This window comes from Penicillium paradoxum (genome assembly GCF_028828445.1).
Source record: "Penicillium paradoxum strain IBT 22861 chromosome Unknown utg000002l_segment0_segment0, whole genome shotgun sequence".
NCBI lineage: Eukaryota > Fungi > Ascomycota > Eurotiomycetes > Eurotiales > Aspergillaceae > Penicillium > Penicillium paradoxum.
The window spans coordinates 3,195,450-3,209,678 of record NW_026643180.1 but is presented as its reverse complement, the minus strand read 5'-3'; the positions used below and the strand labels follow the sequence as shown (position 1 = coordinate 3,209,678).

Below are 14,229 nucleotides of genomic sequence, written 5' to 3'. Positions count from 1 at the left end.
TGTCCAATGAGCTGAGACTGTTTACAAAGGCAAGCCTAGTAAAGCCATTTTCTACGCTTGGTTTGCTCGAAAAGCTCTCTCATAGACCCGAGGCTTTGAATGCTATCTTTAGACGGACCGGAGCTCAGCGATCCCAAATATAGCGAGTATGGTCGTTATGCTTCTAGCACGTCTAAACTGCACCTTTGATCCTTCAGTCTAGTCTCCATGTAGTATTTCTACATGGTCAGCTAGCGATGTATGCGAGCTCGCATTTCCATACAGCTTGGAAAGAACCTTGGAACTCTCAATGGGCGATGCGAGATTTACACACATAACTCTCCATCCTCAATTCTGGAAACAATATTCTCATTACACACGTTCAAAGGTGCCAACTAAACAGCGATTTATGATGAAGCAATACACGTCTAACGTGGATCGGATACCTAAATTTGTCTTCGAGAAGCCTCGTGAATAATCTCGCCTTCCGACGTAGTATGCACTAAACTTGCCAGGAACATAACAGTCGAATGAGGAGGAAAGCCCGATCACAATACGGATGACATGCATTCGTTAATGCTGATCTCCGGGGAGCCCTACTATTTTTAGGGGTGCTGCTTGCGCCGTGGCAGGCAAGTCTTCAGGAACACGAGCGCCAAGCTTAAGCGATGTTCAAATTAAGCTTAACAACATCGGACAGTTGAAATAACACGAGAGCCCCCTTCGAGGATTATACGAGACTTCCTCCTGAAAATAGCTCTGTCACTACCGCTCTATACAACTTCAACGCCCAATACGGTCTTGGAAAGCATCTACGGATACGAATTGAAGATTTCTGTCCACTTCACACGGCTCTGTACGAGCTTCACGGGGTGCAACTCGAGAATGAACAAAATAGATCGTTGGTGTGCTATACGAACTTCAAGAATGAGGAGCCCAGGGATATAAAATGCTCGTTGATTGCCCTTCAATATCTTCTATTCATCAGCCCCAAACATCGCAAACATCAACTACTCTACAATCGACAACACCACCAAGACCACACTTGTCTTCAAGTTTATTTCCAGATATCTATTCAAGATGATGTTCACTCCTATCTTGGCCCTCACGTTTGCTGCCATTGCCCCAATTGTCAGCGCATACCCCATCACTGGAACCGTTGTCAACTGCCGCTCTGGTCCAGGCACCTCCCACTCCGTGGTCAGAAGCTACAAGAAGGGAGCCAACGTTGCAATTACCTGCCAGACCTCCGGCACCAGTGTCAACGGCAACGCAATCTGGGACAAGACCGCGGACGGCTGTTACATTGCTGATTACTATATCAAGACCGGAAGCAACGGCTATGTGACCAAGAAATGCAGTAGCGGAAGTGGCAAAGGCAAAGGCAGCAGTGGGAAACTGCCCACTCTTTCGGCCACCCAGACCAAGCACGCAAAGGCCATTATCAAAGAAGCAAAGAAGGAAGGCCTAGGCCGCCAGGGCTGTCTTGCTGGTATTTCAACTGCACTTGTCGAGGTAAGCCCTAGCAAACATATTCAATTTCCAAACAAGAACTGCTTAGAATACTGCTAACATTATCCCAAGTCCAATATTCTCATGTATGCCAACAAGAAGGTCCCTGCCTCCCTCAAGTATCCACACGATGCCGTGGGCTCGGACTACGATAGCGTCGGTATCTTCCAGCAACGCGCCATCTACTATCCCAACATCGCTGCCAATATGAATGCTGGTAAGTCTGCGGCACAGTTTTTTAAGGGCATGAAAGGTGTCAAGGGCTGGAAGACTATGGACGTTGGTAAGCTTTGCCAGAAGGTGCAGCGCTCGGCCTATCCCAGTCGATATACGCAGCGTGTCTCTCAGGCTAAGAAGATTTGTGCTGCTGGTGGCCTGTAATTGGATATTATATTCAATGGTAACCTCGATCTTGCACACTAGATATTGTGGCTACACACCGTGACAGTTTTTGGACTTCCTGTTATGTTTGAATTTGAAGAATGTGTTCCTTGCTTGTTTGCTTTTGTCGGTTGTTGCGCAGAAATATACAGAAGCTTGACAATTATTTTGAAGATTTTAGCATACCTCATAGGTGCTATATATCTGTAGTCAGTACTAGTAATCTGAGCTAAAGAGGAAGAAAACGGGCCTATCTTCTACTCAGCTCGACATAACTCTATTGCTTCTCAACTGTATAGAATTCATTGGTATCTCACAATAACAAAACATAGTTGTCTCCTTATGGGAAGCCTTAGGCCTTGAACAAAGACCTATTTAAGGGATGGGGAAATTATGCTGTCAATGTTTGCTTTGCTTTCAGCTTCTAACTTTTGGGCCCTCAATCCAGGGTACTATATAGCTAGTGGTATTCTATGAGACAGTCTTCATCACCTCTCCTTCCTCTATCTGCTCTCACAGGAGCCAGATTTTATATAAATTTAGATTCTTCCTTTCTACCTATAACTTTCAGCCTTATACAACCATCTACATTATACATTTTGACGCCTCTCCCTGTCGAGCCCTTTTGTCTAACGGGGTATGAGCCCAGTTTCCTTTCTTCCTGCTCCTCATCTTATCCCTTTTCATCATCCTTTAGCACCTCTATCGTTGCGTGCACTTTCCAAAGGCCATCGATTTTGAGTATCCAAACACTGCCGACCAATCCGTAATCAACAACTAACTTGTCAAGTGTCGGTACCTCCTTCTGGCTGGTGAAATTTGCACCATGTTCGAGCCGTACATTCACACCACGACATGCCTACGTCGCCTATAACTTCTTGAGATCTTCGCATCTTTGCTACTCACACCTTTTCGGCTACAAGAAGGTTCATCAAGAGGTCAACACTTCTGCCACTGGCTATATGACTTTCAATGAAGGAAAAGAGGCCATTCGCTATATTTCTGGGAATATGGCGGGGCTTTAGTTCTGGATTAAAGAGCAAATTTTGTTTGACGGGAGTTTCAAGGATGGAATTTGCCAAACCGGGGACAAACCATGGACTATGTGGTGGTGATCATTGATATGACGACCTCTGACGGGAGATCCAACACATCATTCCAATCGAAATCGCATCCCACTCCAATTAGCTCTCTAAGCCGACACAGAGCGAAGCAAGAGAAGTTCTTCTAAACTCAGTTGGTACCGTGGAGTTTCGCCTTCGTGTCTGCGTTGAGGTTATCCAGCGCCCTTGCATCCCTTTCTAATGCGAGAGAAAACGACCGCGTTGTGAGGACTTGTTGATAGATGGGGACTTGGCATAGCGTTTGAGAATACGACGTCTCTTCGCAATTAGACTTCGTCTATAATCCCTGCTCGCTCCTCGTTGGTCTTGTTCAGTCGCCACCGGCAGCCTGTCATTTTCTCCTGCCTTGATGTCATTTTCAAGAGTTCTGTGCCGCTGTAAATGTTTCCTATCCTCTCACAGACAGGCAACTTGACACTCTGACCGTTGAGACACCGATGGAAAGATAAGAAGTATAAGAGCAACCAGCGTAGGTAGGCGACTTGAGGCGTTTACTCGTTCCGTCATCTGATAGAGCAATATGTTTCATTGAGGTGGACATCTATCTAACCAGTCATAGTGCTATCCGCACTACTTGAAAAAAAAGATTGCCCTCTATGTGCTGCAAGAGCAACTAGAGACGGTGCCTGGTTCATATCTTTTGGTTCATCCAGCGGGATGGTATATCCAGTATCATCCCGAGAAATCCCCAGGTATCTACTCCAAAGCACGCGATGAACTGAGGTACTCGTCAGAGGACAGAAGCGTATAATTAGCGCTGGAGAACGGTGCTTGTCGCGGCTATGAGGCTCAAATTCCGGGGCCACTGCAACTTGTGGACAACTCCTGAGAAAAATCCTTGCTAGGATGGGTCATTGCCTCCACTTCGAATGCTCTGGAGCCGGTATCCACTTGCATCTCTTATTGGATTTGGAGATGCTTGTCCTGGGCAATTGCCACCCGAGATTCTGTTTGGAACGGCCCAAACCCAGGAGGCCTAGGAACGCGGCTCTTGCTCTTGCTTTTGCTGAATTGAGGGGATTGGATCCTGCAGATTCCGAATGGACGGCGCAAAACCCCTTGAGCCCGCAGTGTCCAGGTGTTGCGGGCCTGTCAGACACGGGGTTTCTAAATGGGGACGGACTTGAGAGATCTATGTGGAGACGCTGGGATGTCCAAATCATAAGACCCTGGGTATCCTAGTCGATACTGACCTATTGAGATTTGACAGGGTTTGTTGGCTAAAAGCCTCGCCATATACTCCACATGGTGTTCAACGATCCAAAATTCCAGCCAAATTGTATAGACACTCTGTAGGAAGTTAACCAGAATTAACCCTTCACAGTTAGAGCTGATAATTCAGTAATCGTCAAGTTGTAAGTCGACCATGTGCAAGTATCAAGTCCCCCAAAGTCCATCGAAATCACATGTCAACCTCGGCGGCTGCGATGAGTCTGCATATTCCCTTTTCGGAAAAGATGCATACATCGATTCCTGCATCTCCATGAATCTGCCTTCCCCGGATTACAATCGCCACTTGTAATGCAGGGGTTTGCGGAGTATGCGGAGTATACGGATATCCGAAGGAATCCTCACCTCACATGCCAAATCCTGCAAAATGCCAGAAGTGCCGACGCCTCATCCTGACTCGTGAAGAACCGCTACCCGACAGCAAAACTAGTGCCCATCCCGGCACCTCGAGCCGTTACCCCGTAATTCCCCGTAGAAACTCCATATTCTCGGTAGTGAGGATCCGGGGAGACGATGTTCGGTCGATCACCCCGCCCTTTCGGAGCGTTGCTTGTGATGTACGGATCACCGGCTATTGGTGATCGGTTGAAACCGTTGAAAGAAAAAGTCCAATTCACCAATCGACGGCACGATCGTCGTGGGATTTCCCAAATGCGAACGGTGTGGGGGATGCTGGGAGCGGGGGAAGGAAAGCCGTGGATCTGCGAGGACAAACTGGTCTTCAGCACTCAGAATCCCGAGGTTCGACTAACTCCCCTCTCCATACAACATTATCCAATATACTGCAAGACACAAGTACTCCGTACTGACACATGCTACTCCGTATAGACCTACCACATACGCATTGGCACTCTAATAAGGTTCCCCCAAGACGATAGTTTCCCACACGACGTATGGAGGACATATGCGAAAACAGAAAGACTCGTCCAGCCTCGCCACAACTCCACTTGAGCCAGGCCCCAGCAAAGGCCCCAGCCAGGGCCACGGTTACCGACTCTCCCACTTCCACCGTCCAGGTGCTACGGTGCCAACGGGAGTCGCTAGGCCCATCCTTAGCGTGGGCTGACGACTAGACACCCCACCAACGCCTTCTCATGCAGGAACGGCGGTCTTGCCTCGTTGGGCTTTGTTTCGAGGCTTTGGGTTCTGGGCTGCAATAGGTGGGTTTATTTGGTACGTTCTTTGTACGGAGCACCATGTACATTGTGCGCTCTTTGGGTGTTTCAAGTGCCCTGATAGTCCACCACTGGGGTCTGTTAGACTGTCGGTAAATTCTTCTAGATTATTACTGCATCTGCATCTGTAATTCCCGTGGGACCGGGGTGGTGTTCTTCGGATGCGGTATTTTAAGTGCCATACCCTAGTAAGCCCGCCATCCTGGCAGCTTATGCAGAGATTGTGATAACTGCATGCATAGCGCACGGTCGGCTACATTATACACTATCATAATCCCTGACAAGGGGGATACCGCAGGCGTGTGGTCACGGGCATCCCGCGAAGATTGGAATTATAGCCATGGTCGCGATTGAGATTGAAGTCGAGACCGGTTCGATGTAAATCGGCTTTTGGGGGCGCAATGGGGATGGCGGTCGATTCTCCATACAACATTCAAAGATAAAGTGTATATGATCTAATAGATTAAACTAAATAGATGTGGATTCACTTTTCATGCATAGATCAAAAAAAGAAATAAATGACGGAGTGGCATCGAATAATCGGACTATTCGGGAAGGAGGACGAATATGAAACAGGCCGTTTGAACACATCGTTGATACATAGATTATACGCACATAGGAAAAATATTGTGAAGCACTGGACGCCTAGCCCAATAGTGAGACATGTCCCGTAACACCGTGTCCCAATGAGAGAAAAAAAAAAGAACCCCCCTGGAACCCCCTTTTCTTTTCTTGCGTAGTATTGGTTTCCGGATATGGGAACGGGTGGAGTATAGATCAAAGCTGCAAGGCAGATAAAAAAGGAAACATCCCGGTATTTTGATGAAACGTGAGAGAAAAAGGAAAAGCCATAAAACGTGTTTCAGTAACCTTACTCTCGTTCTCGCCCGTACGCCGACGCAAATGTAGAGTTAGGATCCCAATCGCGGGAATTATGTGAAGTATGTAACGAGCTAGGCGGCCTAGGCCCGGAGAAACTCATCGAGGGACGGACGTAGCGAGCCTCGCGAGCGACATTGTAATCGAACGTCGGGCTGGGGGAGGTGGGACTACCCACGGGGCTGGCGAGGGGACTGCGGCTGAGTCCGGCCATGCGCGAAGGGCTTGGCGACCGTACAATTGTACTGGGTGACCGGACAGTCGCGGTAAGCATCTCGAAGCCCTTGCTATCGGCGAAACGGGTGTGCGGGTCTGCGGAGACGAATTCGAGGCCACGTCGGCTGCCCCAGAAGTAATCGATCCAGCCGGCGAACATGGACGGCCGGGCAAAGAGAATGAAGTTCCAGAAGCCCACTAAGGATAGGAGAAGGACGACTGCGAGGAGGGTTGCTTCGTTGGGGCCGATGGCGGCTGCGTAGGGGCGGCATCGCTCCCTGTCGCCGCTGGTTATGGCGAGGCATTCAAGCCAGGGGGCTGCGGTTTCCATGTTTTTCGCGGTGGGGGCGACGGCATTGTCGAGATTGATGAAGATCACTGCGAAGAAAATCACGTTGCCGAGGATGATCAAGACGAGGGCGATACCGCGCCATTGCAGTTGAAGGACGCGGCGCACACGTCGGTAGGCCTGTCGGGCTGATACGGTGCGAACACTTGATGTGTAAGAGGGAAGGGCGCCAGAACTGGCTACTGTTGAGCTGGTTTTGTCAAAGAAGGAGCGAAGATAGATATGGGTGCAGTAGGCGATTGTCGATAGTTGGAGGAAGAGGGCCGCGGCGGCAAAAATCATCATTGGAATCCAGTAGTCGTATAATCCGTTCGAAATGTTGATATGACACATTTCGCCAAATCGAAATGATACCCCGGTCAAGATCAGCATCACCGTCAGTCCGACTGCTGGAATGCCGAATCCGAAGAGAAAGGCTGCCCACATGAACTTCGGGCCTAGGACGACTTCCCAGCACACTTGCAAGTGGAAGCCCAAGGTGCGGATGAAACTCCACATAACCACAACCCACCCTCCAAATAGAAGAAGTGATCCAGAGAAGGCACAGGAGAGATTGGAGCGCATATCATTAGGGGTGATTGCATTGTGGCATTGTTCTGGTTTGGCACCGAGCGGAATAATGAAGGCGAGCTACGTTCTAGTTAGCCATGGGAAAAGGAAAAGGAAATAGGATATTACACTTGCCTCCATGCAACAGATTCCCAATGTAATGCAAATAGTCAGGTAATGACGCTGGGTCCATTTGACCGGCAGCACGATGTAGGAGACTAGCAAAAAGAGCCCTAGAGGAAGGATGGCGACGCTGATCCAGCTTGCGACACCGATTTTATCATTCAGGTCTATATGAAGCGCAATCCGTTAGATTTCCTCCGGGATAGACTATCAAGTCGCAGACTAACTGGTATCATATCGCCACTCTTCAAGAGGGCATGGTAAGCAGCAGGATATCGAAGTATTTCCGTGCGAAACCTGTTGGCAATAGCGGCCGTCGACAAATCCCCCGACGGTGGGAAATAGCGTCTCCTGCAGGAAGGGAGACTGGCAGTCTCCAGTTAGGGCATTCACCATGATGGCGAGAGACGCATAACCTGCGCAAGTCCCTTACGCGCCAGCGCGAGTCCTAAGAAGCACGGTATATATGTTGTATCCCAAAGAAAGGAGAGAGAGACGTAAAGAGGCCAAAGTGGGCAGACGGGGGTATGTATACCTCCCTGTCCAGACCCTGTCCAGAGCCCTGTCAAGGGCCTTGTCCAGAGCCCTGAACAGAGTGGATCCATTTTGCAGTCTCGAAGGCCCGTTCTCATGGCTCACGAGCGCATGGCACTGGCCCTGACATTGGCCCTGACACTAGGCGCATTGGCTGTGGCCCCTCAGGAATGCAATTGGGTTCTTGGCCTCGTTTACGCAGCGGGGTAACAAAATACGCACATGAGATCTCTATGCGAAGAACTCGGTTATTTGAACCGAGGAGTTGCAACATAGACTCGTGGACGAACATAAATGTGACGGTACTGTATACTTGGATCCCCGATGCCCTTAACTCGCCTCCCCCAAAAGCAGTAAACGCAGAAGAATCCAGTACTCTTAGGGGGATATGTTAGTGTATTATTGAAACGCCCTATGAGATTGCAATATTCTCTCTTCCACACGGAGTACTTTTCCTAATTTAAATCTCCCACACTCAGCCTCGGACTAGTGCTGTTAGTGCGATTTCGCCCACGTGTGAGACAATGAAGACGATGTTAATATGTTAATACGGGGGATACGGAGTAATTGCACTCGATTTAATCTCTGGATACTTACTACCCTTCTCACGATCTAAACCGGATTAATCCTATCGTTAGCCCTCTCCATGACATTCGGGGAATGGGAATTCTTTTGCACAGCTGGGCGTAGCGGGACTCGCCAAGATTGCATTGCTCACGCCTTTTGCATCGTTGCATTTTGATTTGATTGCGTCTTACGAAGTACGAGATTGCCTCTCCAATTCGGTGTGCAAGACCTAGTTCTCGCCCCTTCGAGTGGTCAGTGTCACCTCTTCTGGACCGAGTCCCCACGCGTCAAACTATCCAATCACCACCACCAACCCGTCTCTTACTGTGATCGCCCCCAGCATTCGTTGTACGCGAGTCCAATCGGATTGTTACTGGCAAATTGGCATATATACTTCCTCTATCGTACATATATTGCACTCCAACCGATCTCTCACCGTACGGAGTAAAGAGCGCCCATTCGAATCCAAAGTCCGAGAAGACATCCCATGTACGGTGTACATGCTGTGTTACTGTTCTATCTGACACGCCAGGCTTCGTGTTGGACCTGGCTGGTAGGTTACTTGCCAGGCCATTGACCGTCTCGTGTCCAGTGCAAATTTTGAGCTGTGTGATGGGATACCATGCGCAGATCACATCGACTTGCTCTACATCGTCTTTTACACCAGCCCCAAAAATCCAGGAACTATGCTGATCATTCACTCTCTACGGAGTAGGGCTTCTCTCTTTCTTTTCCCTTTTCCTTCAGCTGAATCGGAATTTTGAACTTCAGAGCTATAAAATCCAATAATCCTCTCTCCTTGAATCCTGGTCCTATACTATCATGATTCCCATTCGTCCTCCGTGACACAGATTCTACCACTCAAACCTGGAACCGAACACTGTGCTTCGTACATCCAGCAGATACCCAACCAGCTATCTAGCTAGACAAAAGCTTGGTAGTTCTGGCCCCACGATGCTGAGTTCGGATCTAAGAACAGAGGCCCTGGCTCCATTGATGGAAGCGAGAATGCCACCTGGACAGAGACCCGATCCGACAAGAATGCCCTTGTACTTGAATGCAACACGTTCATTACCCGTTCAATTAACTGCGAAAGTCGATCTTGCTTATGCTTGGCCAGCATGCAGCTCGAGGCTATATTGGAGAAACCGGAGAACGTCCCCAACACTATTGATAAGAACCGTGAATCCCACGCCTGCACTCCAAAGGAAAAGAAGAAACAACAAAGTCTGCAACCGAAAAAACACAACTTTATCATCCAACCCAATTTCCGATCCAAAATCGCAGGGTTGAATTGAGCATCTATTGCACTGTAAAAAAAGACATCAACATTGACCTCCACTCAAGCTATCCCACCTATACTCCGTATAACAAGAAACAGCAGCGATGAGCCTACCCCATCCAAATCCCCCCTGAAACGAGACCCTCGCCAATTTTCCAGCGATCAGCACGCTAAGACCACGGTCCAGATGCCCAATCCAGCCCATGCCGCAGCCTCTCGCCATACCAGACCCCAAGCCCCTCCAAACACCCTATTCCCAATCCCGATCCCAGTCTCAACCCGGAGAAATATCGGCCTTGGTTTCCTCAGCTAACCCTAAATCCTCACTTTAAAAGTACTCCAGACGGAGTACGGAGTATGTACCCCGTACCCGGTGGAGCTGCAGCAAGACGGAAGACGTGCTCCCTTCCCCCTTGCCCTGCTGCACCCCGCCACACTTTCTCCATTCTCGAACCCCCGGACAGGAGATAAAAAAAGTAATAATGTCTAGTACGCGTATCGCGGAATAACCGGTAGCAGTAACCCGAGATATTCTCGGTTTCGGATAAGTTGCCCCCAGGGTGAATCAGTGGGGGCAAGTGGATGCAGTGACATGGCCAACGGAAAACCTGCAGCGTTGAGGCATTGGGGTTTAGTTCTAGGGCTGCGTTAGTGTGGGAGATTTAGGAGAGATTCGGAGTGAAGAGTCGATTATGCGGTTCTCCATATTTACTTAGGTAGGGTGATGTTGTCCAGGTACAGTTGGTGTCTGGATGTTGGAAATGGGTATTTGAAGGACAGAAAGGATTGATATTAGCGAGAGATCAAGAATATATTGAGCACTCATACTCCTTTGTCTTTACATTGTGGAAGTAGCCTGGAAAAAGGTGCAAATAAGAACGGTGTAGGGAGGTCAACACCTCGAGGGTCGAGCTTCGGGATCGCTCTGCAACAGCGAAGTCCGAGGCAACTGAACCGAACTGCAGAATTAAATCGGTTACCGTCCATTACATTGGGCGTTTTCTGCTTTCTTTGATGTTTTTTTTCTCTCTCTTCATTAGAGGCCATTTGGCGTTTACTATCTAATGGTACAATATACTATGCTATACTATGCCAGAAGTATCATGAACAATCATTACTCGTGTCTCAGCTGTTGAACCCATGAAAACGTTACAGGCCAGATCGCTGTTTCAAGGTTGTTTCACCTCGGCCCTGGTGACTGTTCCAGAATCCTCTCGTCTTGTCGCTTGGAAAAGCCCCCTCGATATGGCGGGGTTGGTAGTGAGGACTGCGAGAGAGAGCTCTTCAAATACACCGTTCACTTTGATCCCACCAAATGATGTCATCTGGTGTCCAAGGCAAGACCAAAGGGTATTGCAGACTCCGGTGGGTCATTTGTTCGAGTCTACGCCAAATTAGCGCACTCAACAGTCGACCCTGGATGCTACAGCTCCTCAGCTGGAATCCCTTATCGTGTGCAGGATCGGATACCCTGCAGTTTCAGGACCCAGACCCAGGCGACCGGGTCGATTTCTCTTCCCATCCCCACTCTTTCAACAACTGCTGCACGCGATACTCAGTCGCCCAGCCGAGATCTGACTCGATACTCCGGAGCAGGCGCACGGTAGTTCGGCGCTCGCGCGGGTCCGTCAGACACTGCCCGCTAACAAAGAGCGGCTGCAGCGAATTAATGCGGACGCTTCCATCCGGGCGGGAGAGGCCAATGCCCAAGATCTCACGACTGTGGAAGGCGATCTCGGCCTCAATGGAGCGGTACGACTGCAGTCGGAGCGTGATTGTGCTCCGGCGGCTGGTCGACTCGTGCGGCTTGTTGATGAGCAGCAGAATGCGCGCCATGTGGTAGTGCTGCATGGCCGAGGCGCACATCGGGAGACTGTACCAGATCTCCTGGAGAGTGGAGATGTCTTCGTTTTCGTTGGCTGGGCGGTGATGCTTGGCCTTGGATGAGTCTATCCGCGCGCAGGGCCGGAAGGTCTCGGGGATTCCAGTGTACCATGCATCGAGCTCGGATTCGAGCCTGTACCACCGCTCCAGGAGGACTTGTTGCGAGACGCCCAGCGGTCCCGGAACGGGTTGGTGGTCTGTGAGGTGCACGTTGTCGCCGGAGCTTATGAAATTGACTATCTTGGACATTATCCAGACTAGTCCGTTGCATACTAGGTCTTCTTTCATCGTCTCTTCGCCTTCCGGGTACCCTGTCACACCTGTGTTGCTGGGCCGGACAAAGCCTACGTTATCGATCAGTAGACCGGCTTCGGTCCAAAGAACTATGTCATCAGTATTCAGTCTTGTGTGGCATTCATTGATAACTTTCTTGCTGTCAGCAGTGTTGGAGAACTATTCATTGCGAAGAAATACTCACATGCAGCCAGATAATCCTGGCGCGCAAAATTCCAAAATGTCGCCCTACGGGCCTTTGAAAGCCCCGATTTCTTCGGTGTCGACGTGTGATATGAGTTTTCTCCCGGAGACGATCGCTGCTCAAGAGGCATCATACCCACTTCAGCGACATCAAGCAGCGACTTCACGCCGCTCAAATGACGATTCCAGGCAGGGCCCGCAGCATCGAGAAACTCATATACAGATAAAATGGCCGTCGCCGCGAGCACTTCATCCGAATGAACTCCATGCGAGAGCCGACTATCAGAAACCCGTCTTCGACGCTTACGTGGATTATCCGTGTCTGCAGAGAGCTCGGCAGCCTGCCATTGACCGAATGCCTCGGGCGTGCTCAGGGGAGGCGGACCCTCGGCATCTGGTTGCAGCTCCTTCATCAACAGCTGAATGGCTTTTTCATAATACTTGGCCCCGTACCATGCGAAATCGGGGTCTTTAACGGGCCACAGTTCCATGGCAGCTTGTTGTGAGCAGACGCCGCCCATCGCTGCCTTAGTGCCTTTGACTCGGCCCAGCTGTTTGGCGGCATATGCGCACGCTGCGAATTTCAAGAGCGGGTTGGTCCTTGCTCGCACTGGGACGTATGAAGCGAAATATGTTCCTAAGTCAAACAGATCCATCCTGCAAATGACGTCGTTACTTGGGATTCATAGCAGCGCACGGGGCAAAGCATACCATAGTCCTGGGCCTTCTGAATAATGCCGCAAAAGGAAAGCCACCTCGAAATCTGTCTCTGCATTGTCGTCTGGTGTATGATTCATATGGCTTAAGCTTCTATGTGAAAAGGCCGGCCTTGTTGGAAGTGCCGTACCTCGGTCAGAGAGTTGGATGCTTGGGTCAATACTGGGAGACATCGAATGCGACGGGTTGAGGAGAAAATTAATATTTGTATTGTTGTTGGTGGAGGACATCGACATGGAGGGCGAAGCGGGGGGAAGAACGGCACTGCGCCGTCGGTTTGGAGAAGCATATGAGGTAGTGTCGGAGATCGAATGGTCTAGGGGAGAATAAGGGAAGCGATCGTGGGTTGCGACCGCCGACAAAGCTTCCAATCCCTGTGTCTCGGCATCGCTCGTTCGAGAGGCGCTACTGGCCCATCTGTTATTGGCCGAGTGCGTATGTGCTGTACTACTCTCTCCCAGGGAGGTCTCGAGATCGTCGGCGTATGGATCGGAGTTGTCGACAAAAATGACTGCAAAAATGAGCCGCCGTCCCGAAGAAAAAAAACCACCCAATGCGAAGCAATATTTCTCAATGGTGCCGTACCATGTTTGGGAACATCCAGCCACACACTGTCCTTGTCGAATGTGTTCTTATAGGAATAAAACCCGTTGAGACTACCTCGACCATCTGGGGAATTCCGGTTCATCGACGCGTTCTGCTGATGGCGGAAGACGACACCCTCGCTCGGGCGACATTCTCGGCCGCCTTTGCGACACTGTGAACATTCGGGCTTTTCTTCGTCGCCTACAGACAATTTAGACAGGGATTCCAGGGGAACGAGGCATCGGAGGAATGGATGGGTCCTACATTTAAGCTTCCGTGTTCGACACGTTAAGCTGGGTCATGTTAGCTCTGAGACCTCACGCTAGTTGCAGACACATATACTGACCAGCCGGTTCGTGATCGCATACCGAAATGGCATGCAATGCTGAAGCAACATCTGAAGCAGACAAGTCAAATGGGGTTGAGGTTGGGGAAAAGATAAAACCTGGAGATCGACTTGCGGGGAGAGACCAGGTGACCTGGGGCCCCCACACAAATCCAGGGCCCGAGAGCTGAGCAGGGGACGCGTCGTCATTTATTAGCATCTCAATGTCCTGAGATTCGATTTGGAGAGCGTCTACGAAGTCCTCACTACAGGAAATCTTTTCCATCAGCAAAAGTATATTGTGGTAATTGTCATGTCCACGAACGAAGCGTGGCTATCTA

General features: G+C 49.9%; 3 protein-coding genes across 3 annotated transcripts; 1 reads left to right on the top strand and 2 right to left on the bottom strand.

Annotated features, from left to right (window-relative positions):
* Positions 1-1,059: 1,059 nt before the first annotated feature.
* N7457_001149 (uncharacterized protein) lies at positions 1,060-1,872 on the top strand (the record flags this gene model as incomplete). Its single annotated transcript, XM_057172195.1, has 2 exons — positions 1,060-1,494; positions 1,564-1,872. The coding sequence occupies 2 exons, from the start codon at positions 1,060-1,062 to the stop codon at positions 1,870-1,872; spliced, it is 744 nt and encodes a 247-aa protein (XP_057036098.1).
* A 4,400-nt stretch (positions 1,873-6,272) lies between these two features.
* Positions 6,273-7,913, bottom strand: gprM (the record flags this gene model as incomplete). Its single annotated transcript, XM_057172194.1, has 3 exons — positions 6,273-7,475; positions 7,524-7,684; positions 7,745-7,913. 3 exons carry the CDS (start codon positions 7,911-7,913, stop codon positions 6,273-6,275), a joined length of 1,533 nt encoding a protein of 510 aa, XP_057036097.1.
* Positions 7,914-11,379: 3,466 nt separating this feature from the next.
* On the bottom strand, positions 11,380-13,929 carry N7457_001147 (uncharacterized protein; the record flags this gene model as incomplete). Its single annotated transcript, XM_057172193.1, has 6 exons — positions 11,380-12,209; positions 12,263-12,918; positions 12,973-13,489; positions 13,564-13,764; positions 13,828-13,856; positions 13,910-13,929. 6 exons carry the CDS (start codon positions 13,927-13,929, stop codon positions 11,380-11,382), a joined length of 2,253 nt encoding a protein of 750 aa, XP_057036096.1.
* Positions 13,930-14,229: the final 300 nt, after the last annotated feature.